Source organism: Globicephala melas, chromosome 19 (genome assembly GCF_963455315.2).
Source record: "Globicephala melas chromosome 19, mGloMel1.2, whole genome shotgun sequence".
Taxonomy (NCBI): Eukaryota; Metazoa; Chordata; class Mammalia; order Artiodactyla; family Delphinidae; genus Globicephala; species Globicephala melas.
The window spans coordinates 1,218,397-1,243,707 of NC_083332.1; the positions used below are offsets into that span (position 1 = coordinate 1,218,397).

General features: G+C 45.1%; 2 protein-coding genes across 4 annotated transcripts in view; both read right to left on the reverse strand.

Annotated features, from left to right (window-relative positions):
* Window positions 1-7,763, reverse strand: part of ZNF134 (zinc finger protein 134) — a 30,506-nt gene extending 22,743 nt beyond the window's left edge. For 2 of the 3 annotated variants that reach the window (XR_009560167.2, XM_060289766.2), the window contains exon 1: window positions 7,694-7,762. The gene's annotated coding sequence lies outside the window, so the exon portion shown is untranslated. Of the gene's footprint in view, window positions 1-7,693 lie in introns of all 3 variants that reach the window. The other variant, XM_030848289.3, reaches the window with a different exon arrangement.
* LOC115848015 (zinc finger protein 551-like) lies at window positions 98-25,098 on the reverse strand. Its single transcript, XM_070044333.1, is given in 8 exon segments — window positions 98-3,680; window positions 4,938-5,064; window positions 7,694-8,023; window positions 10,095-10,270; window positions 18,357-18,535; window positions 18,537-19,893; window positions 21,792-21,918; window positions 24,882-25,098. Coding segments are annotated over 8 exon segments (3,633 nt in total). The 5' UTR covers window positions 24,915-25,098; the 3' UTR covers window positions 98-2,376.
* Window positions 25,099-25,311: the final 213 nt, after the last annotated feature.

Here is a 25,311-nt window from a genome sequence, read left to right on the forward strand (position 1 = left end):
ATTTTGGTAATTCTTGCAACAATGCAAACATTTTCATCATTATTATATTTGTTATGATCTTTCTCAGTGGTCTCTGATGTTACTATTGCAAAAAATTGTGACTCACTGAAGGCTCAGGTGATGGTTAGCATTTTTTATTTAGAAATAAAGTACCTTTTAAATAAAGTATGTCCATTGTTCTTTCAGACATCATGTTATTGCACACTTAATAGACTACAGTATAAACATAACTTTTATAAGCACTGGGAGACCAAAAAATTCATGTGACCTCCTTTACTGCAATATTTGCTTTACTGCAGTGGTCTGGAACCGAATCCACAACATCTGAGGTACGCCTATAGTGAGGCTCTTTGTAAGAGATGGTGGCTGAGCAAATGGAACATGGAGACTGCAGCAAAGGTTCTCTGGGCTGATAAAAGTGTAGGTGGAAATTGTGCAATGAGGAAGTCATCATCTATGGTCTTAATAAAATTTCCATGCAGAGATGATCCTAAAATTTAACTCCAAGTTTAATGGTAAATATTGATATGAAGATTTTTAAAACTGGTTTTAATATTTAAGAATCTCACAATAATTTCAGAGCCAAAGAAAGATTAATCAGCACTTTGTATTTTCTGAATTCACTTTAGATTATCAGGCTTCAATAATGTCATGTTGCATAATCTAAGTGCTACTGATTTCTCACTATACCTGGGAACAATTATCACATCCTAGATACTGCAGTTCCAAAAATATTGTAGTTTGTAACAGCTGTGCTCTCTTGAGGGTGGTCTTTGGGCCTACAAAAAAACCCTGACATCCAAGGTACTTATTAGGACCACAGATGCCAGCAGTCTTTCCCAGAATGCCTTGTACATTGTATGGCTTTTTCTGACACCAAATATGTCATTCCATCACCAATTCTCCAATTCTCCAACACCAACTGGGTATCCTACAATTCAATTCAATTCTGACACTAACTACTTGGAGTTAGTGCAGACCCCACCCATTAAGGACTCAGTCCCATAAGACTGCCAACCACAAAATGGGTCCCAAGGCTACCCCCACTTCTGCCAAGTCGACCTCAAATCTGGTTTGATAATTTGCTAGAATGACTTATAGAACTCAGGAAAATGCTATACTTACAATTAGTTTATTATGAAGGACACAAGTCAACAGCCAGATAAATTGAGGTCCAAAAGAACCCCAAGCACAGGAGCCTCTAACCCAGTGGAATCAGGGTATACCCCCCTTCCTGGTTGGATGTGTTTACCAACATGGAAATTCCCCAAACCCTACTGTTTAGGGATTTTTTACTAAGGTATCACTACATAGGCACGGTTGACTAAATCACTGGCCATTGTGACTGAACTCAATCTCCAGCTCCTTCCCCCCCCCAGATGTCGGGGGTGGGGCTTAAAAGTTCTAACCCTCTAATATCTGGTGACCAGCCCCCATGCTGAAGATCTGTACAGGTCTCCACCTTGAGTCATTTCATTATCACACAAAAAAACTCTTATTACTCAGGAAATTCCAAGGGTCTTAGAAGATCTCTGCCAGGAACTGGGGACAAACATCAAATATTTACTTTTTTATTTTACCAGACAGGAATACGGCTTAGACAAAAACTGCAGTAAGACAGACTTTCGTACACCATACTGTTCCCTGAGACCCTCATGAAACCTGTCCACCTGTTCACACTAGCAAAGCCAAATTCTATTTTCATTTTGTTTTTCAAATTCTGTTTTCAACTACCCCACATAGTGAATAAAACTGTTAAGATTAAAGGTGACTTAAACAATAAGATTTTTATTATTGTACAAATCAGAGCAATATGCAGCAGATCGTTCCCAGGTTGGCGACTTGGAGGACAGAAAATGCTTCAAAAGTTTCACCCCTAAGACCAACAATGCCGTGAAGAAGGAAAACTTTACAAGCCACCAGCAGTTCCCGGACTGGGTCCTTTGGTCCCAAACTGGGTCAGGTCCATGCCATAACTAGTTAGAGAGAAGGGAATGGGAACTCCCTAGGGGTTTCGACTACGATTTCCTCTAGAGAATGGGAGAGAGTACAAACATCTGTCTTCTCTGAGCATGCTGTGGTGACTGATGCACACTATGAGGACCTGCCAGATGGTAGAGGTGAGTTGACTTCTGCCACAGAATCTGGCAGTGACTTAATTATGGCAAGGTTCCTGAGCAGGTAAAATATGAAATACCGCTCCTGAAAATTTCTCACATACCTGGAACTCATGGCAGATTGCTCCTCATAGAGGCTCTCTAGTGCTATCACACTGAGCAAAGAGACAGCAAATTCCCTGAAGTTCAAAGGCCATTATCTTATGTAGATTTCCTTATCCAGAAGGTATTTTTTCCACATTAGCTGAATTCCTAAAACTTAGAACTGAGTTGTGAGATTTTGGTGTTGAATCAGAGCAGGCTGGTAACTGAAGGCTTTCTCATGTTGGCTGTACTCTTGAGGCCTTTAACTAGTGTGAAGTTTATGGTGCTGAATGAGGCTGTAGTTTTGGCTAAAAGATTTTCCACATTCACTGCATTCATAAGGTCTTTCTCCAGTGTGAATTCTCTGATGTAGAATGAGGCTGAAGCTTTGGCTAAAGGATTTCCCACATTCCCTGCACTCATAAGGCCTTGCTCCTGTATGAACTCTTCGATGTTGAATGAGGCTGGAGCTTTGGCTAAAGGATTTCCCACATTCACTGCACTCATATGGCCTTTCTCCCGTGTGAATTCTGCGGTGCTGAATGAGGCTGGAGCTTTGGCTAAAAGATTTCTCACATTCACCACATTCATAAGTCCTTGCTCCTGTGTGAATTCTCTGATGCTGAACAAGACTGGAACTTTGTCTAAAGAGTCTGCCACATTCAGTACACTCATAAGGCTTTGCTCCAGTGTGAATTCTCTGGTGCCGAACAAGTTTGGATTTGCAGCTAAAAGCTTTCCCATATTCGGCACACTCATAAGGCCTTTCTCCAGTGTGAATATGCTGGTGCTGAACAAGTTTATATTTGAACCTGAAGGCCTTCCCACATTCACTGCATTTAAAAGGCCTTTCTCCAGTATGAAGCGTCTTGTGCCGAAGAAATGTGTGCTTGTAAGTGAAGGTTTTCCCACATTCACTGCACTCATACAGTCCTCCAGAGTGAATTCTTTGGTGCTGAACAAGTGTACGTTTGCAGTGGAAGGCTTTCCCACATTCACCACACTTGTAAGGACTTTTTCCACAGTGAAAGGCCTCCTCACAGCCAGTACTGCTGTGCATTTTCAGTACTGCTTTGGGAGTGGCCTGGTACTGGAAAAGGCCCACAGTGTCCTTTCCACCCTTCCCACAGGTGAAAGGCTTCCCTGACAAATAGATTCCATAGCTCTTCACAAAGGAGGTCCTGTTCATACCCTTGCTGCAGGGTTTTTCCCCACTGTGCTCCTTCTGGTGTTGGTCAAGATCTGCCCTGAAACAGAATTGTTCCCCACATGCTACACATGTACACGATTTCTGCCCAGTATATGTTCCTTGATGCTCAGCCAGGTACAAAACGTCCTTCATGACAGGAACACACATCTCACAGAGATGAGCTTTCTGGGTTGACGGATCTGGCTTTAGAGTCCTGATTTGTGACATTCTTTCCTGAGAAACTCTCTGTCCTGAAGGAGCCTTGTCATTCTCTATGCCACACAAACAACCTGAAAACAGAAAAATGCTAATGAAGTACGTGGGGACTTCACTTTGGGGACTGGTGGCAGCCGCATCACAAATATGTGTCTGACACACCAAAGAATGAATACGTGAGGTGGTTTTCAGGATGACAGAGTTGGAGTCAGGACACGGAAGAGGCTGTTTTGCAGTACTGTGACTCTAAAAGTTTACAGAAGTAGGGAAGCCTCACAAGATGAAAAACTTTTAAGAATGTGATGCAGCAGAGTGAGAAGAGGCAGGCAATTTTAAACTCACTCCTCACACCTTGAGCAGTGCTTTAGCTGCTGCTAACATGTGAGTGTTGTACAGAAATTTTTGTCCAGGGATAGAAAAATCCATTTGAAAATGACTAACTGGTTTTCAAGGACTATCAAGGATATGTGCACACCACCTGTTACATGTGAGCCAACACTGGAGAACACTGCAGATGCAGCAGTAGAGAAGAATAGGTAACAGGTGGAGGAAGGAAAGTTGGGTATAGCCAGGGGCCAGAAGTCAGAGTTAAAGTGACAAGCTGGCCAAGTATAAAGAACGGGGAAGAAGAGATGGAAATGAGGTGTGGCACACAGCAGTGGCACCAAAACACTAGTTTGAACAGGTTCCTGGTATGATGTGAACACAACCCTGATGTCATGTCCTTGCCAGGTCCCCTCTAGCCCATCGTGCCACAGTGGGCCATTCTATGAAGCACCCAGGACTCTCCCCTGCAACCCACATTAACTACATGGGACTTAGAAAATTCAAGTCCTAAGGGACAGACAGGACAGGCAAGTGGCCAGTTCCAGCCCAAAGAAACATCACATAACAGAGCACAGAAAAGAAAAATAAATGTTACAAAAAGAACCTCAGATGAGGGTATCACAAACACAGCTCATGGTGCACCTAACTAGTGCCTATGCCCAGTGACGTACAATTCTTGGCACAGGCAGGCATGAAAGAACAGTCAGAAGAAGGGAGCAAAACCTAGGAACCATGGATCTGGAAAGTCACCCAACTAGGGAGGAGGTAAGCAAGATGGACCCATTTGGCTTCCTACTAGGCTTCAGAAAAGCAGGTATTAGGTCTCCAAGGAGAGAAAAGGGCAGTGCAAACAACCCAACCCTAGCAACAGCAGCACCTTCCAAAGGAACTAGGAAAGGAAGTAGTCCCCATGGTTTGGATGCAGGAAGGACAGAGCAGCCCCTAAGGAAAAGCAGAAAGGCAAAGTCTAGCCCAGGTCATAGGGGTGGGTGTGCAGGCCTTACCCAGTGAGGATATAAGTGTAAAGATCTCCAGCATCACATCATGGTACAAGTGTCTCTGAGCCTTATCAAGGAGACTCCATTCCTCCCAGGAGAAGTACACAGACACATCCTCCAAAGTCACACTGCCCTGTCATGATGGGGACAGATGAAACCACTGGTCCTCTCTCCTGAGAACCCACAATCCATCCTGCACACATCCAGCCCATGCCCAAGTTTCTTCCAGGCTCCCTACTTCAGATGAGACACCAGAACCTGATGCCATTGGTACTGCTCTCTCCTCATGGTTCCACTAATCACTGTGCCCAGCCCTCAGCAACTACAGACAGGTAGGCAGAGAGATGGCATCAGAGAGATGCTCAGGGACAGAACTGCATGGCTCCATCTCTTCCTGCTGGGCAATTTCCAGGGGGTCTTCCATATCATGCCTCACAATAAAATGTGGAGTCACCCATCACCCTTAAGTCACCTGTACCAGGGCCCAGGTCCATCAATTCATGCTCCCTCTCTCCACATGTACCTCTCTCACGTCTCCAGACCCGACGGTTGCATCCTCGCAGCCACTGCCAACTCTCTGTCCCACACTATAGTCATCTTCCTGGACTCACCCCAGAGAACCTGGCAAATTCAAACAGAATCCAATTCTACCCAAGACCTCTGATGGATCCCAACACAATTTGAAGGCCTTTCTGCCTGTTTCTAATTCTAGCTTCAACATTAGTCATACAGAACCATATGTGTATTTCAGATACCCATAACCCTCTCCTACTTCTAGGTTGTACTCATTCCCTCAGCAGGCACAATCCTCTTCTCTCTACCTAACGCTCATTAAAATCCCAGCCACAAAGCTACCCACACTAAGCATAGTTATTCTCACAGATAACCACATTTGCCCTTATGTTATATACATTATCTACTGAAACATCCCACCAAAACTCACCACAAAATTCTAGCAAATGCATCTTATCTCTGTTAGTTCTCTGCCTCTGCATCTGTCGGTCTACTCTTCCTTTGGAAGTCTTGGACACCTGCCAACACCTCCGGCCCCACACATACTCGTTTCACGGCTATTTCTCTCCCACATCTGTGTTTATGATGTCCATAACCCCCAACAAGGTGCCCAAGCAATAGATCAATTCTTGGAACTCATACACTTCTTTCTGACCTGCTAGTAACATTATCACCATGGCCTGAATTCCACCTTCTAAATACAATCCATAGTTCCACACTGGTGCAGACACTAGCCACCACTTTCAGATGTCTCCATCCCGAACCACACCCCAGATTTCCAGACCTCTGTTCTGCCCACCTGATGTCACTACTCCTTTGTTTTCTGAGAAATCTCATAATTTTAACACAGCCAAAAACAAAATTCCTGATATCCCCAATGAAAATCACTCTTACTACTGATTATCTCATCTCAGTTAATGAAGCTTCCAGTCTTTCAGCTGCTAAGACCAAAACTTTAGTGCCATCACTGACTCTTACCGTTCTCTCTCCCACCCTCAAAATCAGAAAATCTGGGCAGTCCTTCTTAAATAATGGATCCAGAATCCAACCACTTCTTCCAACTCCACAGCCACTACTCTGGTCCATGAACACGCACTAGGACTTCTGCAGTACCCTCCTCCCTGGTCATCCTTCCTCCTCCCAAAGTCTGTTTTCCACTCTGTAACCAGATGGAGCCTGTTTAGACCTAAGTAAGATCATCTCCCTCCTCTTTTCCAAATCTCCCATTACCTCCACAACAGATGCCCAACTTCTCAGACAGCCACATTACAAGACTGACTCCTGTACCCTTGCTCTCTGTTGTTAAAAGAAAGGAGACATGCTGTGCCCTGTTCCCAGTTTGTGGACACACTACCAAACATTTGAACATGCTGGTACTTGTTTCTGGGATAACCTTCTACACCATTTTTCACAGATGACCAGAAAGCAACTCTTCCATGAAACCCTTGGCCTGGACTAGAATGTGTCTAGAGGATTTCTCCCAGATCCCCAAACCCAAGGGCTGGGGAAATGGCAGGTAAAGAGTCCCACGAAACCACAATCTCAAGTTCATACGAGTGAGATCCAAGCCAGTGAGGGCCTGGGACACCCTCCACTTCCCTGTGTAGGTTCCCTAAGTGCTTCCTCAGTCATGGGGACCTGTGGGCAGAAGCAAGCCATAAAGGTGTATTCCAAGGGGCTCAAAACTCCCTGTACCCCTCGCCAGCCCTGGAGGCCAGATGACCTTGGGCTAAAAGACTAAACTCTCTGCTTCAGACCTCAGTGCTGCCTCCTCCCAGTTCTATGTTGGACAAGGACTCAACCTCCCTGTGCCTCACTACCCTCATCACCCCCATTCCAATCTGTTCTCCCTCAGAGTAACTCTTGGAAAGCTTTTAAAACCTTAAATCAGACTATATCCCTCTTCTCTTCACAACCCACCATGGCTGCCAGGGTCCTCAGAACGGAGGTACAAACTCCTCAGCTTGACAGTGCAGGTGCGAGTCCACCTCACACTCTCCACTCCATGCAAATACAAGACAGTTCCAGGTTTCCCGAATCCTCCCTCCTCAGTCCCACCTCCAAGTCTTTGCACCTGCCGGTCCCCCCGCCTGTCACGCTCTCCCACGCACCATCACACTGTCAGAAACAGAGCCCATCCACGACCGCCTCACCGTCCTGGACAGAGCGGCCTGAGCTGCGGGCACGTGGGCAGGGGATCTAGTGTCTGGTGGGGTGAGAGGGTGAGGGCCCGGAGGACGAGCGTTTACCTGAGGCGGGTCCCTTAGCGCCGCCACCGCATTCGGACTCTGTGGGTGGAGCTGGGCCGGTAGCGGCGGAACAGAGGGGACCCAGCCACGGCCGGCCTTATCCAGGGTCTGACGCGGGACACCTCGGGCGGTGTCGCCGAACTTCAGACCCGCCTCTGTGCAACGGGGACACCTCCACTCGGAACTCCTTAGTTCAGTCATCTCAGCCCCCACGGAGCGCTCTGGAACTAGAACAAATCCAGAGCGATTAAAATGGCCGCCACGAGGAGGCGGCCGGAAGTCCCTCCCCGATGAGAAGCGCATGCGCAGGAATGTCTTTACCCTGGGTTTTCACTGGCTTAGACATACTGCCTCTCGACGCACTGTCCTCTAGGAAATGTAGTTCTCAGAGGTCTAGCTAGGGTTCCAGTTGGTGGTCCCACCCCCACAAATCCAGAAGCACTGCGAGGGGTCTAACTAGGCTGGAGAGGAGACTTTCGTTACTTCTTAGAGTGACTGTAGGGAGACTTATGGGGAGTGTTGTCTGCAAGTAATCACTAAAAGTTTTCAGAAACACTATTTCAGACCCCATTAAGCATGTTCCCAGACGGTAAAAGTAATATTATAAGTGCTCCCAAAGTCTACAGATACATACTGGGCATATAACCTGAGAAAACCATAATTCAAAAAGAATCATGTGGGCTTCCCTGGTGGCGCAGTGGTTGAGAGTCCGCCTGACGATGCAGGGGACACGGGTTCGTGCCCCGGTCCAGGAAGATCCCACATGCTGCAGAGCGGCTAGGCCCGTGAGCCATGGCCTCTGAGCCTGTGCGTTCGGAGCCTGTGCTCTGCAACGGGAGAGGCCACAGAGTGAGAGGCCCGCGTACGGCTAAAAAAAAAAAAAAAAAAAGAATCATGTACCACAATGTTCATTGCAGCTCTATTTACAATAGCCAGGACATGGAAGCAACCTAAATGTCCATCGACAGATGAATGGATAAAGAAGATGTGGCATATATATACAATGGAATATTACTCAGCCATAAAAAGAAACGAAAACTGAGTTATTTGTAGTGAGGTGGATGGACCTAGAGTCTGTCACACAGAATGAAGTAAGTCAGAAAGAGAAAAATAAATACCATATGCTAACACATATATATGGAATCTAAAAAAAAAAAAAAAAAACTTCTGAAGAACCTAGGGGCAGGACAGGAATAAAGACGCAGATGTAGAGAATGAACTTGAGGACAAGGGGAGGCGGAAGGGTAAGATGGGATGAAGTGAGAGAGTGCATGGACTTATATATAATACCAAATGCAAAATAGATAGCTAGTGGGAAGCAGCTGCATAGCACAGAGGGATCAGCTCTGTGCTTTGTGTGACCACCACCTAGAGGGGTGGGATGGGGGGGTGGGAGGGAGACGCAAGAGGGAGAAGATAATGGGGGTATATGTATAGCTGATTCACTTTGTTATAAAGCAGAAACTAACACACCATTGTCAAGCAATTATACTCCAATGAAGAGTCTACAGATACAAATGGACAAACAATTCCATAAAGTCATTTGGACATAAAATATGTACATTGTTAGTGCCAACTAAAGAATGCTGCTAGCCATCTGGATCTATAAGGATTGAGTCATTAGCCACTGCAGTCACTGATCCCCAGCACACGCTGAAGAAAGATCAGGGCAGAGATAAGGAATGAGGCACTCTGTGCTCTGGGAAAACTGGCAGAACAGGCTTTCAGAAAGTTACATTTTTTGAGGAGAAATTTTTTATGAACCTGGATTCTTGCATCTTCCCATACTTAGAAAAACACCAAAACCATTAACTAAAATTCCTCGTGACTAGAGGCATGTGAGATCTTAGTTCCCTGACCAGGGATGGAACCTGCACCTCCTGCACTGGAAGTGCAGAGTCTTAACAACTGGGCTGCCAGGGAAGTCCCCTGACCTCCCTTTTCTCTTCAGAACAGTTTCTCAGAGCTATCTGAGAGGCTGTCTCCTGGGCGGTAGTTCTCAGTAAGATACTGAATAAACTTGATTCACAGCTTTTATTTATTGTTCTTTACATGCACGTAACCAATGCAGGGGATACAGGTTCGAGCCCTGCTCCGGGAAGATCCCACATGCTGCGGAGCAACTGAGACCCTGCGCCACAACTACTGAAGCCCACGCGCCTTAGAACCCGTGCTCCACAACGAGAAACCACTGCAATCAGAAGCCCACGCACCGCAACAAAAGGTAGCCCCTGCTCTCTGAAACTAGAGAAAGCCTGTGTGCAGGAACGAAGACCCAACGCAGCCTCAATAAATAAATGTCTTTAAAAATAAAAAAAAATAATAATAAAAGAAAGGAAGAAATGCAATACATGTCCTGCATCCAATTTGTGCCTTAGGAGAGGCAGTCCATGGGCATTGCCGGGGTGAAGATTTTAGTGTAAGGGGTGAAGTCAACTCCAACTTTGAGGTCTTGGGTTGGGACAACGTCATTTGAACTGTTATCATCTGAGGTGATGTCATCTCCAGCAACAAGCTCCTGGGTCAGGATGATGTTGTCTGGGATGTTGGATGGGACTGTCCATTCTAAGAGGGTACCTGCTTGAGTTGATGTGGACCTCAGCATTTGCCATGTTTAGTTGAAACAATGGCTTCCTTGGAGGGTTGGAGCTTCTTGAAAATTGATAAAAGTACTCAGACCAGAAGCAGAAAAATCAAGTCACAAGAATGGTGTGTAGCTGCAATTGACAGGTTTTTGGTTTATTTGTGGAGGAAGTTTAGGTTTAAATTATAACTCCGAAGTGAAAAAGGAATGTCCTGGCAAGACCTCATATTGTGGCGTTAATACAGGTTGAGACGTGTGATTTTGATTTAACTGTGAGACAAGAGATTCCTAGAGGTTCTTGCTATTTTTACCAAGGGGACAATTTTTAAGTAATGACCCAACAGTTTATAATAAATGTGGAGATGTGGCCATTGTGAGCCAGGTCATCCCATGCTAAGATTCTTGCCTGAAGTTTGCCCAAGGGTGTTGTCCCTTGGGTCCTGTGCTTTATCAGGGATGTCCTGGCTAAAGGATGGAAAGAAGCAACATTTCACTGAGTTCCACCATGTCTGATGGTTGGCAGTGCTGTTCATCTTCCACTGCAGTTCACTCAGTTAATCCCAAGGGGCTCTCCAGGTAGGCAAGGGGCCTGAATGGAGGTGACCTTCCAGCACCATGGAATCTGGCATGTAACTAAAGACAGAGGATGCCACCACTCCTACAGGTGGAATATGCCAGAGGTTCCAGGTTTGTTTCCAGGCTGTTTTAATCTACGGAGGCCTCAGTAGCTGTGCTGAGCTTGGACTGTGTTGTTTCCATGACTCAAAGTATGGTGGGCAGCTGAATACAGAGAGTCACAGGCTCAGGGTCTGTGAGAGCCTCTATTTCCAGAAGACACAGGAGGTAGACAGTCATCGGTGTTTTTTTTTTTTTTTTGCGGTATGCGGGCCTCTCACTGTTGTGGCCTCTCCCATTGCAGTGCACAGGCTCCGGACGCGCAGGCTCAGCGGCCATGGCTCACGGGTCTAGCCACTCCGTGACATGTGGGATCTTCCTGGACAGGGGCACGAGCCCGTGTTCCCTGTATCGGCAGGCGGACTGTCAACCACTTCACCACCAGGGAAGCCCCATTGGTGGTTTTAATGGCAGACAGCATGGGCAGAGAAGGCCAGCTTCTTGTATCAGAAGCCCTTGGTCAACTTACAGCCATCATGTGTCCAGACTCCAGCAGGTTTAAGGAGAAACGGCCAAATCCTCTATGGTAGAGTTTCTGAGGGCACTATCAGGAATGCCTGCTGATTTTAATTTGGAAGTAAAATTTGTAATGACGAATATGTTGGAGTAGCCAGAAAAAGGTGTATTGTATCCCTCTTAAGATAGAAACAAACTGCAGTAGAGGCTATTGAAACAGGCACTGAACAGAACATGTCAGCCAAATCTATAGAGCAAAAAATATTCACCCGTTATTGATTGAACAGAATCAGTAAATTTTACTGGGTATTGGATATGGAACCTTGATGAACAGGACCATAGCATTAAGGTTGTAGTAATCTATCAAGTGGTGCTCATTTTTTTCAGATTTAAGAACAAGCAAAATTGGACTGTAAATGGAGAAGCAGTGGGGTATAATCACCATTTTATTACACATAAGTTTTAATCCTTGAAGGTCCTGTTTTGACTTACATGGGGTCACATTTATCAAGCCAATTTGTAAATGTCAAAGTCTTGATTTTAATCCATTTCTATTGTGCCAAAGCATCTATGCCCAATATGGAATATCTGAAATAAATGGGTACTGTGACTATGGGAGACTGAGGCAAGGTTATGTCAGGGAGGGAGAAATTTCCCCCTCTACTCCTCTTGAGTTCCTGTGGCTGGACTAATAATAAAATTGACACAAGGGACTTCCCTGGCCGTCTAATGCTTAAGACTCTGTGCTTCCACTGCAAGGGGCATGGGTTAGATCCCTGGTCCAGGAACTAAGATCCCGAATGCCGTGCAGTGTGGTCAAAAAAAAAAAACAAAACCTGACACAAGACAGATTAACAGGACAAAAAGGAACACTTTAAATCATGTGCACTGAGGTCTCATAGGAACATGTCTCTTCCGTCAGTGTTTTTGTTCTAATCCCAAGTGTGAAATGTGAAACAAAATGGAGTCACTTATGTCAAGGCTTTTAAAATGGTGCTGGGGGACTTCTCTAGTGGCTCAGTGGTTAAGAATCCACCTGCCAATGCAAGGGACACGGGTTCGATCCCTGGACCAGGAAGATCCCACATGCCATGAAGCCACTAAGCCCGTGCACCACAGCTACTGAGCCTGCAAACCACAACTACTGAAGCCCACACACCTAGAGCCTGTGCTCCGCAACAAGACAAGCCACCTCAATGAGAAGCCCGTGCACCACAACGAAGAGTAGCCCCCCCTTGCCGCAACTAGAGAAAGCCTTTGCACAGAAACGAAGACCCAACAAGCCAAAAATAAATAAATATATTTACATATATATTTAAAAATGGTTGATGATAAATTTGATGTTATGTATTTTTTACTACAATACAAAGAAAATAATCTTTAAAAAAATACAGATAAGTCTTTAAAAGTAGAGAAACTAGGACTTCCCTGGTGGTGCAGTGGTTAAGAATCCGCCTGCCAATGCAGGGGACACGGGTTCGAGCCCTGGTCCAGGAGGATCCCACATGCTGCGGAGCAACTAAGCGCATGTGCCATAACTACTGAGCCTGTGCTCTAGAGCCTGTGAGCCACAACTACTGAGCCTGGGTGCCTAGAGCTCATGCTCCACAACAAGAGAAGCCACTGCAATGAGAAGCCCAAGCACCACAATGAAGAGTAGCCCCCACTCGCTGCAACTAGAGAAAGCCCGCGCACAGCAACGAAGACCCAATGCAGCCAAATATAAAAATTAATTTTTAAAAAAAAGTACTTGTAACGTCCAGCAAAGCCCATCAAAAACATAAATTAATTAATTAATTAATTTTAAAAAGTGGAGAAACTATCCCAGCTGCAGGGATAAAGTTGCAGACATCAGAGTCAGAGATATGGCGGTATGATAAGGGCGTTTGATGGTTTTGAGATAACAGCTTTGTGCTAGGACGGGAGAGGAACCGTAGGAGCTAAGGACAGTACACGTCTGACAGCCAGTAACCTTAGTCCTGACTCAGCAAGATGGAAACGTCAGAGCTGTCAGTCACAAAAAAACCTCTTTGAAGAAACTGGGACTTCACAGATACCCTCAACATAAGCAGAGAGCATCTAGGGAGCTGAGAGTCCACAGTCCTACAACCACATAGAATTGAACTCTGCCAACAACCCAACCAAGCAAGAATCTGGTTCCCCAGAGCCTCCAGAAAGGAACACAACCTGCCAGCATGCAGGAATACCTGGAGCCCCAGGGACTGGGGGAGAGCTCTTCCTCTGGGTGACTGCATTAGTGTCCAGATGACTCCTTTCCACACTTGCATGGATGCTACCCCTGCAGTTACTGTCCTGGCATCAAACATCAATTTGATTCTTCTGACTCCGATTAAACATTATCCCTAAGTTATTGATGTGATGGTTTCTACTAACCTGGACTGGGTGATTATCCTCCTCACTCAGATGAAAGTTGGGATCCTGGGAAACTCCTCACTTCTTTGTTTTTTTACTTTCACTTTGCTCACTGGAAGAAGTCTCACACCCAGAGACCAAATCCTCAACCACCTTGTCCTAGCCAACTGCTTAGTTCTTTTCTCCAAAGGGATCCCTCATGAAATGACAGTGTTTGGACTGAAATATTTCCTGGTCGTTGCTGGATATAAACTTGTGTTCTATTTTCATAGAGTAGCCAGAGGGGTTTCCCTCAGCATTACCCGCCTCCTTGGCGGCTTCCAAACCTTAAAGCTTTGCCCCAGTAGCACTAATTGGATGGAGCTCAAAATTAGAATCTCAAACTACATTGGCTTCTGCTGTTCCTTTTGCTGGATCCTGACTCTCCTAGTAAATACACATATTGCTATAAAGGTGCATGGCCCAAGCAATGCCAAAAGTTTAAGTTTGGGGCTTCCCTGGTGGCGCTGTGGTTGAGAGTCCGCCTGCTGATGCAGGGGATACGGGTTCGTGCCCTGGTCCGGGAAGATCCCACAAGCCGCCAAGCAGCTGGGCCCGTGAGCCATGGCCATTGAGCCTGCGTGTTCGGAGCCTGTGCTCTGCAACAGGAGAGGCCACAACAGTGAGAGGCCCACATACTGCAAAAAAAATATATATATATATATATATATATACACATATATATATGTGTATATATATATATATATATGTATGTATGTAAGTTTGAAAAAAGTATATAAATACTGTTCTGGGCCCACTCCCGACAGACGTACAAGCTCTTAGCTTTTGACATGCCTTCCTCATTAAGCTTAATCATTTCTAGCTTCTGATTTAAAGTGAAAGACATGAAGTGATTCTAACCTTTCACTGGAACACTGGAGGTTATTGTAGGGTTATTAGTTGGCCTAATTTCAATATTGTTGTGTCTCAGGGAATAGGGAGGCCAAGGAGAGAGAGAAAGACAGGGTAATGGCCAATCAATGGAGCAGTCAGAACGCACATTTATCGATTAAGTTCACCATCTTACAGGCGTACAGCTCATGGTGCTCCAAAACAATTACAATAGTAACATCACAAAAACAAAAAACAAAGTAACAAAAAAAAACCAGCTGGGAATTCTCTGGCAGTCCAGGGGTTAGTACTCTATGCTTTCACTGCCGAGGGCCCGGGTTCAATGCCTGGCCAGAGAACTAAGATGTCACAAGCTGCATGGCACAGACAAAAAAAATTTAAAAAGTAACATCAAAGATAACTAATCACAGATCTCATAAGAAGTATAATAATAATGAAAAAGTTTGAAAACTTGTGAGAATTACATGTGACACAAAGAAACAAAATGAGGAAATGCTGTTTGAAAAATGGTGCTGATAGATTTGCTCAGTGCAGTTTTGCCACTAAACTTCAATTTATTAAAAACAAATACAGTATCTGTGAAGCACAATAAAACAAGATACATCTGTAGTCTGCCTTAAAAAACAAATATATTTTTGAGAAAATTGATAAAATTCAGCACTGATAAATATTTATCACATTTTAAAATATTTTTATTTTGTGTGAGAAAGTTATTGTCATTATGGAAATACTCTTACATTTTAGAAAAGCATTCTCAAGAAACTATGCATTAAACGACACAATCTCTGGGTTTTAAGTAAAAGAACCCACTAATGTGCATGAGAGATGAAAAGCGAATGACTATAAATAATGACAGAAGATTGGGAATCCATAAGACAGTCTTTTCTACTTTTGTATATATTTGAAAATAGCAATTACAAACAGTAGACTATATCCTGTATCAGAAATCTTATAAGTTGAAAAGCACAAATTTAAAAAGGGTGTAAGGAAGTTTTATGCATCAAACCATCAAAATTGACATTTTTAATATATACATAAATCAATTATATATCAATTAAACTCTTTTAAGTTACAAATATTGAAACATCATCACTCTCTAATCATTTCTCTGTTTAGAATGATGTGATACTGCCAACTCTTCCCAACTCTATTCAGTGACATCAGGTTGGTAGTTTGAAATTGTTCATGGTATTTATACCAAAGAAACTGGCAAACACTACAAACCAAGGCTTGATTTATAGTATTACTGAATGCAGTATATTGAATGTCTACACTTAGAAAAGTGATGGAGAATATGTTAATAATGCTGATGAAACTTAAATGTTTGGTATAGGTGTCCATACACTGTGCATTCCATCAAAAAAAAAAAGTAAAAAATAACAAAATATTCTTCCAGTATTCAACAACGATTCCATGCAGCAAAGAAGTCACTCACATCATTGAAGAATAAGTAAAATACCAACATGTCTTTGTTGTTTGTCTTATTGTAACTAAAAAGCAAATAGCCAAATTCACAAAATAGAAAATAGGACAAAGAAAAGAATAGACATCTTACTAAAGAAGATATACAGCAAACACATGAAATAATGCTAAACGTTGTAAATCCTTAGGGAAATGCAATTAAAACCAGTGGATTACCTCTACACACTTATTTTAAAAGGGTAAAATTAAAAAGTAACCTTACCAGGTATTGACAATGGTGTGAAGGAATTGGAAGTCTCACACACTGCTGGTGGGAATCCAAAAAAACACAAACATTTTAGATTACAGTTTGGCAATTTCTTAAAAAGTTATACTATTCACCTACCCCATGACTGAGGTACTGCACTGAGTTATTAATACAAGAAAAATGAAACATATCCATATAAGTAATTGTAAACTAATGTTCATATCAGCTTTTATTTATAAAAGCTAAACACTGGAAATAACTGAAATACCCATAAACAGATGAATGTATGAACATAGTCAATTATACATGGAAGAGAAAGCTTCCATTTCTAAGCATTCTTCGAAATAAGAATGTTCATGTCAGTACAATGAATTATTCTCAAAGTAATTATGTAGCATCAATGAAGCCAGAAAAAAAAAGTAAACACTTTATGATCAATCATAACATTCTAGAAAATGCAATCTATTGTAAAGGAATGTAAATAAATGGTTGTCTGTATGGCCAGGGAGAGCAAGGAGACTAGAAAAGGGCATGAGGAAAATATGCTGGTGACAGAGAGCTCATTATCATGATAATAATAATGGTTTCACAAGTGTATACATGTGAAAACTTATCAAATTGTACACTTTAAATATGTACAACATTTCTATGCCCATTATACCATCATGCAGGTTTAAAAAGTGGTTCATAATAAAAATCTAAATATACCACTCTTCAGAAAATTACTCCACTACCTCATTCCTCATGCCTTGAGGGGCAGCCTCTCCTCAGGGACAGGAAATACTGGCAAACAGTGAAGGCCATTTCCGGCTGAGTCAAGAGGACTGCTGGTTGGGTCACAAAAACCACATGCCTGGACCACAGTATCTCACCATCCTTCTTCTGTTGCCTGTATAGCAATGGCCTTGAGGTCAACAGCTCAGAAAGGCTAGAGGAATCCCCCAAAACCCTTATTTTGTCTGCCAATGACTTCACAACATAAACATACCTGGAGGTCCTGAGATTTCTGGACACACTCATCCTGCAGTCATTGTCAGTAGAACATTTGTGGATGTACCTTTAGAAGTGGTATGTTCCACGTAGCTTGCTGCAGTCTCCTCCACTCCCTAGTAACCAGTGTTTCTGTACCAATTGTGGTCTTCCCTGCCCCTGCAGCCTTACAACTATGGACACTAGCCTGTGGAATTCCAGGTATCAGGGTATATATGGTTGCTTTGGAGGAGAACTGGGGTTAAGATTTCCCTCAGTAGTGCTGGCCATTGTGTGTTATCCCCTGTGGGCAAGAAAAAAAAGAATCCATGTTGTCTCCAGAAGCACTAGAATGCACAGAACTCTCGTATCCAGGCAAAAAATTATAACAAAGTATTCTTTCCTAGGAGGCCTTGGCAGCAATGCAAACTAGGCCAAAATGAAAGCCTTATATTTGGCCATCATACCATGTCCTCTGAGGCACCCAAAGTTTGGATCTCCACAAAAGTCATTTATCCCTCAAGTTGACGGTCCTATTGTGCTTTCAAACTATTCCACACAGTGAAGAGCATTTCCAAAATTAAGGTGCTTAAACAAAAAGGTCTTTACTATTACACAAACCAGAGCAACGTGCAACAGGCAATTTCTGGTTGGGTGACTTGGAAGCTGGAAATATTCATCACAACTACCTGAGACCAACTGTGTCCCTGAAAAAGCTAGTTCTTCTCTGCAAGCTGCCAGCAGAACTCAGATAGCGTTCTCAGGGCCAACACAGGTCAGGTCCATGCCCTAATCTGTCAGAGAAAAGGGAATGAAGACTCCATAAGGGCTCAGGATATTCACGATTTCCTCCAACAAATGGGACAGCACAGAGGCCAGTTGCTCTGAGCATACTAGGCTTGTGACTGATGCCAACTGTGAGGGCCTGCCAGATGCTAGAGGTGAGATAGTTTCTGCCACAGAAACTGGCAGTGACCTTGGGCAGGTTACACATGCTTCCAACACATCCGTGAAATTTATGGTGAATCAATCCCTAGTCTGTGGATATCTCAACATGAGATTTGATTCATGCAGATGGTTCCTCACAGAGGCTTTCCTCCAACACAATGATGCTAAGTAAGAAAGAAGCACATTCATTGCATGTGCAAGACTTTTTCCAGTGTGAACTCTTTGGTGTTGACCGACGTTAAATTTGCAGGTAAAGGATTTCCTATACTCATTGCACATGAGCTCTCCTGTGTCGAAGGAGACCAGAGCTCTGAGTAAAGGATCTCCCACATTCACTGCAATCAAAAGGTCTTGCTCCAGTGTGCACCGTCTGGTGTCGAATGAGGTGGGTTTTGCGGCTAAAGGATTTCCCACATTCACTGCACTCATAAGGCCTTTCTCCTGTGTGAACTCTCTGGTGCTGAATGAGGACAGATTTCTGGCTAAAGGCTTTCCCACATCCACTGCACTCATAAGGCTTTTCTCCAGTGTGAACTCTTTGGTGTTGAATGAGGACAGATTTCTCACTAAAAGATTTTCCGCATTCGCTGCACTCATAAGGCCTAACTCCAGTGTGAGCTCTCCAGTGTCGAACGAGGTGGGTTTTACAGTTAAAGGCTTTCCCACATTCACTGCACTCATAAGGCCTTGCTCTAGTGTGAGCTCTCTTGTGTCGAAGGAGGCCAGAACTTTGGCTAAACGATTTTCCACATTGATCACATTTATAAGGCCTTTCATTAGTGTGAACTCTCTGGTGTTTAATGAGGATGGATTTCTGGATAAAAGATTTCCTACATTCACTGCACTCATAAGGCTTTTCTCCAGTATGAACTCTTTGGTGTTGAATGAGGTCAGATTTCTGGCTAAAAGACCTCCCACATTCACTGCACTCATAAGGCTTTGCTCCTGTGTGAACCCTCCAGTGTCGAATGAGGTGGGTTTTACGGCTAAAGAATTTCCCACATTCACTGCACTCATAAGGCCTTTCTCCAACGTGAATTTGCTGGTGCTGAACAAATCTGTATTTGCATTTGCTACACTCATCAAGACCTTCTCCAGCGCAGACTCTCTGGTGGTGAAGTATATGAGTGTTGCCAAAAACTTCCCTGCATTCAATCCACTTGTTATGACTTTTTCCATTGTTTAAGGCCTCCCCAGACTCAATGCTGCTGTGTGGCTTCTCACTGTTGGGAGTGGCCTGGTGCTGATGAAGGCCCAAGGTAGCTAGGAAGTCTTTTCTATCCTCCCCACAGGGGAAGGGCTTCCCTGACACATGGAGTCTGCAGCTCGTCACAATTGAGGACCTGTCCACATCCATTTTAAGGTTTTTCTCTCCATTGTCATGCTCCTGATACTGGTGAAGGCTTGCATTCAACCAGAAGCTGCTGGACCCCCCACCAGAGTATGGTTTCTGCCCAAGATATGCTGCCTGGAGCTCAGTCAGCTGCAAAATGTCTTTCAAGACTGAGACACACTTCTCACAGGGATGAGTCTTCTGGTTTGATGGAACTGACTGAGAAGTCCTGACCTGTGACTCTCCTCCAGAAACACTCTGCTCAGAAGGGATCTCCTCATCCTCTGCTCCACACTGACAATCTGAAAGCAGAGGAATGCTAATAAAGTGCTAATGAATCCATGGGAATGTTTTCAGGATGAGGCACTAATTTGAAGGGAGGGCTGCTCTGCAGTACTGGGCCTCTAAAGTTCACAGAAGGGGGGTAACTTTCCAGGACAAAGGGCACAAATACAGGGTGTAAAACAGGGAGGGGAGGCAGTATCACTTACTCCTTCCTCTGCCAACAGCCTTCAGCTAGATCTTGTCAGCTGGGAACATGTCCATACTATGCAGAAGGATGACTGTGTCCAGGCCCAGGGAAATACAATTGGAACTGTGTAGCTGGTGTTCAAGGACTATTTAAGAATGTGTGCACACCTCACAACACTTTACAGGCATATGTCATTATCATGGCACTTTGCTGTATTGCCCTTTGCAGATACTGCATTCTGGTTTTTTTCTTTACAAATTGAAGGTTTGTGGCAACCTTACATCCAGCAAGTCTATCGGTGCCACTTTACTGACAGCATTTGCTCACTTTGTATCTCTGTGTCACATTCTGATAATTCTCACAATCTTTCAAACTTTTCCATTATTATTATATTTGTTACGGTGATCTGTGATCAGTGATCTTTGATGTTACTACTATGACTCACTGAAGGTTCAGACAATGGTTAGGATTTTTTACCAAAAAAGTACTTTCAAATTAAGGTAAGTATATTGATTCTTAGGCATAATTCTACTGCACTTAATACACTAAAGTATAATATAAATATAACTTCTATATGCAGTGGGAAACAAAAAAATTCACGTGACTCACTGTATTGCAGTGGTCTGGAACTGAACCCACATCTCCAAGGTGTCTGGATAAGTGTAAGTCACTGTGGGAGAAACTACAGATGGTGCAGTGGAGAGGGACATGATGCATACAGCTCTGAAAGGTGGGGACAGTCAGAAACTGGAAATGACAAATCAGAAAAGTGTCAAGTATGAAGAAGAAAGTGTAGAAATAATTTGCCTCAAGTGGCACTTGCACCAAAACACTGGTGGACACAGGGTAGGTTCCCGGTATGACTAAACACAGCCTCATTTTCATGCCCTCCCCTCGCCCCCCCTCCAGTTGCCAGTCACCAGGACCAGGTCTCCTCTGAGACCAACTTACCATGTTCACCCTGTAAAGCAATCAGGGCTCTCCCCACACACCCCCTGTTCTGTAACTACATGAGACTGGAACGAAACAAGTCCTTAGGGAAAGACAGGACATGTGAGTGGACAGCACTGACTCAGAGCAACTCAGGAAAGAGCAGACCCCAGGAAAGGAAAGACTATTACAACAAAATCCCAAAACAGGGTCTTTCAAGAAAAGTTTATATATAAATAGTGCCAATGACAATACCTGCAATCCTGATATAGGCAGTCACAAGGAAGTCTTAAAATTAAGTTCTCATCACAAGGAAAAAAAATGTGTAACTCTATATGGTGATAGATGTTAACTAGACTTACTATTGTGAGCATTTTGCAATATATACAAATACCAAATCATTATGTAATACACCTGAAACTAATATGTCCTATGCCAATTACATCTCAAAAAAAAAGAGGAAAGGGGAAGAATCTGGGACACAAGGTACCATAGATCTGGACACAGTCATCTAGCCAAGGAGAGGACAAGAAATGTGAGCTCTATTAGGCTGACTGCCAGACTGACTCCCAGACACTTCCCTGCATTCCTCGGGGTATCAGACGTTGGGGCTGCTTGAGGAGTACAGTGCTTGGGGCAGTGTACACAGCTCAGCACTGACATCCACAGCACATATGCCAGGTAAGTGGGGAAGTTAGCAGAGACAATGGTCTAGCCATGGAATGGAGAGAGCTGCCTCTTGGATGGGGGAAAGACAGAGGACAGTTGAGGACACTGGGAGGAATATGAAGGCCTTACCCAGGGATGTTGTAAGTTCAAAGTTCTCCAGCATCACATCATGGTACAGGAACCTCTGTGCCTCATCAAGGAGCCCCCACTCCTCCTGGGAGAAGTAAATGGCCACGTCTTCAAAGGTCACACAGGCCTGCCATGATGGGTACAGTTTGTTCCATGATCAGCTTCTCTCACAGGACCCCAAGTTCTTCCACCCACCCACTCATACCCTGCTCACTGCCCCCCGCCACTTCCTCATCTCAGAGGAGATACCAGGCCCTGGTGTCATTGATGTGAACACTCTTCTCATGGTCCCTTTGATTACCCTGTCCACCCACAGCACCAGGCAGGTGGACAGACAGATGATATCTATGCTCTGGGCCTGGCACACAGGGAAGGACTACCTCTTACAAGGCAATTCTCCTAGGATGTCCCAGATCATGCCTCCGAGACATAACCAAGGGTGTGGGCTCACATTTTAACCTTATGTCCTCAGTGCCAGGGCCCTCAGGCCATCAGCTCACACTCCCTTTCCACATCACTCTTTGTACAACGTCTCTCTCAGTCACCACCTCTTTCTTGCCCTGCAACACAGGCATCTGCCTCTCCTTCCTACGTGTCATGGAACACATGGCATATAGAGTGCTCAGCAAATTCAAGCAGGATCCAACTACCCAGACCTCCATTGGTCCCCACTGCCATTGGCAGTCCTGCCTGACTCTGCTCCTTGCTTCAACCTCAGCCACCCAGAACCACTTGTGCATCTCATACAGTCATGTCCCTCTTCCACATGAGCTACACTTGATGTGCTCTCCCGTCACAGACTTCCTCTCCTTTCCTAACCATCCTTCAAAATAGAGTCCCAGACACTTTCCACCCCAAGTCCAGTGACTCTCCCAGATGACCACTTGTGCCCCTTAAACTAAGCCACCAACCTGACTAAAACCCCCCAGAAACAGAAGGTCACAGCAAAACCCTGGTGAACCCATAGAGCAGTGAATAAGCAGTAGACCTGGCCTCACTGTCAATCTTGCCTCAACTGCTCCTTTGCCTTCATTTCTGTCTCATGTGCACTCATCCCTCAGAAATCTAAATCACCTAGTAGCTCATCCTCTTTCCCACACTGTTCCCATGACCACTTATCTCCTTCACCTATGTTTGTGATGACTATCATCCTCCACCTTGGTGCCCAAGGACAAGGCCCAGCCCTCAGACCCCACTCTCCCCTTCCTGGGCTATTATTAACACTATCATGACCAAGACTATCACCACTAAATGTGACCCACAGTGTTATGGACTGAATGTATGCATCCCCCCAAAATTTGTTATGTTGAACCCTTAACCCCAAATGTGATGGTAGTTGGAGGCATGGCCTTTGGGAAGTAATCAGGTTTAGATTAGGTTGTAAGAAGGAACCCTTATAAGAGGAAGACAGGCATCTCTTGCTCTGTCCACCTCCTTGTACCAAGAAAAGTCTACGTGAGGATACAGGGAGAAGGGAACCATCTGCAAGATGGGAACAGAGTCCCCCACCAGGAATCCAACCTGCCAATACCTTGATTTTGGATTCCCAGCTTCTAGAACTGTGAGAAATAAAAAGTATTCTATTCTAGCCGTCTAAGCCAAGACACACAGCTCCACCCTGGTCCACATACTATCCACCACCTTCTTCAGGTGTCTGTCCTGAAACTCTCCCCAGAGACCTAGAGCTGTGTGTCCAGCTGCCCACTTAATACCTCTACTGATTTGTTCTCTGAAACATCTCATACACTTAACATGACCAAAACAAAACCCCTAATACTGATTGAAAATTAATCCTGGGGCTTCCCTGGTGGCGCAGTGCTTAAGAATCTGCCTGTTGATGCAGGGGTTAGGGGTTTGATCCCTGGTCCGGGAAAATCCCACTTGTCACAGAGCAACAAAACCTGTGCACCACAACTACTGAGCCCGCGCACCACAACTGCTGAAGCCCGTGCACTCTAGGGCGCACGAGCTGCAACTACTGAAGCCCGTGTCCCTAGAGCCCATGCTCTGCAACAAGAGAAACCACCACGATGAGAAGCCCGCACACCGCAACGAAGAGTAGCCCCCACTTGCCACAACTAGAGAAAACCCAGGCACAGCAACGAAGAGCCAATGCAGTCAAAAAAAAAAAAAAAAAAAAAAAGAAAGAAAATTAATCCTACTACCAAATTCCAGATCCCAACTGATGGAGCTTCCATCCCTCTGGCTGCTACACCCCAAAACCTTACGGTCATCCCTGACTTCTACTCTCACAAAATCAGAAAATCTGAGCAGATCTAATGAAAAAACTGAATTCAGAATTTTAATCATGTCTACCACCGCCAAGGTCACCACACTGGTCCACATCATCAAGGCTCTCCTGGACTGGTTACAGTAGCGTCTTCCCTGGTTTTCCTACCACCTTCCTCACCCCCCGCCCCATTCGGTTCTCCATTCTGCAGTCACAGGAAGCCTGATAAGAGCTGGGTCAGATCATCTCCCTCCTCCGCTCCAAACCTCCCATTGTTCCCATCACCTGCAGAATAGACACTCAACTTCTCAGAGGGCCATTCCAGGCCTGACTCCTGCCCCCTTGCTCTCTGTTCCCATGAGAAACAAAGGAGACTTGAGATTCCCTTGAACTAGCTCAGTCTCCCTTGCAAGCACCTGCACATTCTGGTACCTATACGCGAGGCAACCAGTCTAACACTCTGAAGAGCTTCTGGAAAACTTCTGAAAGTCTAAATCAGGAGAGTCCTTTTCTGTTAACAAATGTCAATGCTCCCGGCCTCCTGAAAATGGCAGCCTGGCATTTCAAGCGCGACTCTGCCTCACCTTCTCTGTTCCCTGAACACACAAGGCAGATCTCGGAGTTCCCGAATCCTCCCGGCTCAACCCGACCTCCAAGCCTTTGCACCTGCCGGTCCCTCCTCCTGTGACCCTCTGCAACGCGCCGTCACACCGTCTGTCAGAAACAGGGCCCCACCCACGGCCGCCTCACCGTCCTGAATACCGGGGTCTGGGCTGCGGGCACGTGAGCCGGCGCCCCACACTCGAGGCTTTAGTGTCTTGTGGGGTGAGGGCAGTGAGGGCCGGAGGACGAGCGTTTACCTGAGGCGGGTTCCTCAGCGCCGCCGCCGCCATCGGACTGTGGACGGGGTGGGGAACGGCGGGAGAGGAGGGGGGACGCGGGCACAGTGGACCCTACCCCAGGCCTGGCGCGGACAGCGTCTCCTCTCCGACCTTCTCGGTATCGACTCGCCGCTGTGGAACCTGAGACGGAGGGAACATACCCCAAGCACCTACAAAACCACCGCCACGAGGAGAATGCCGGAAGTCCTGCCCCTACGCGGTGCTCTCACAGGGAAGTGCCCTCCTCCTGAGCTTTAATTGGCTAATCGTCGAAGGCCCCCGGCGCAGCGTCCTCTGGGAAATGTAGTTCCAACAACTCTGGGACCGAGCGTGGAGCGCTGCTTACCTGGACCTCCCGGTAAAGTGGCCCGGTTAGAGCACCTGTGCAAAGATACCAGAACCCTGAGAT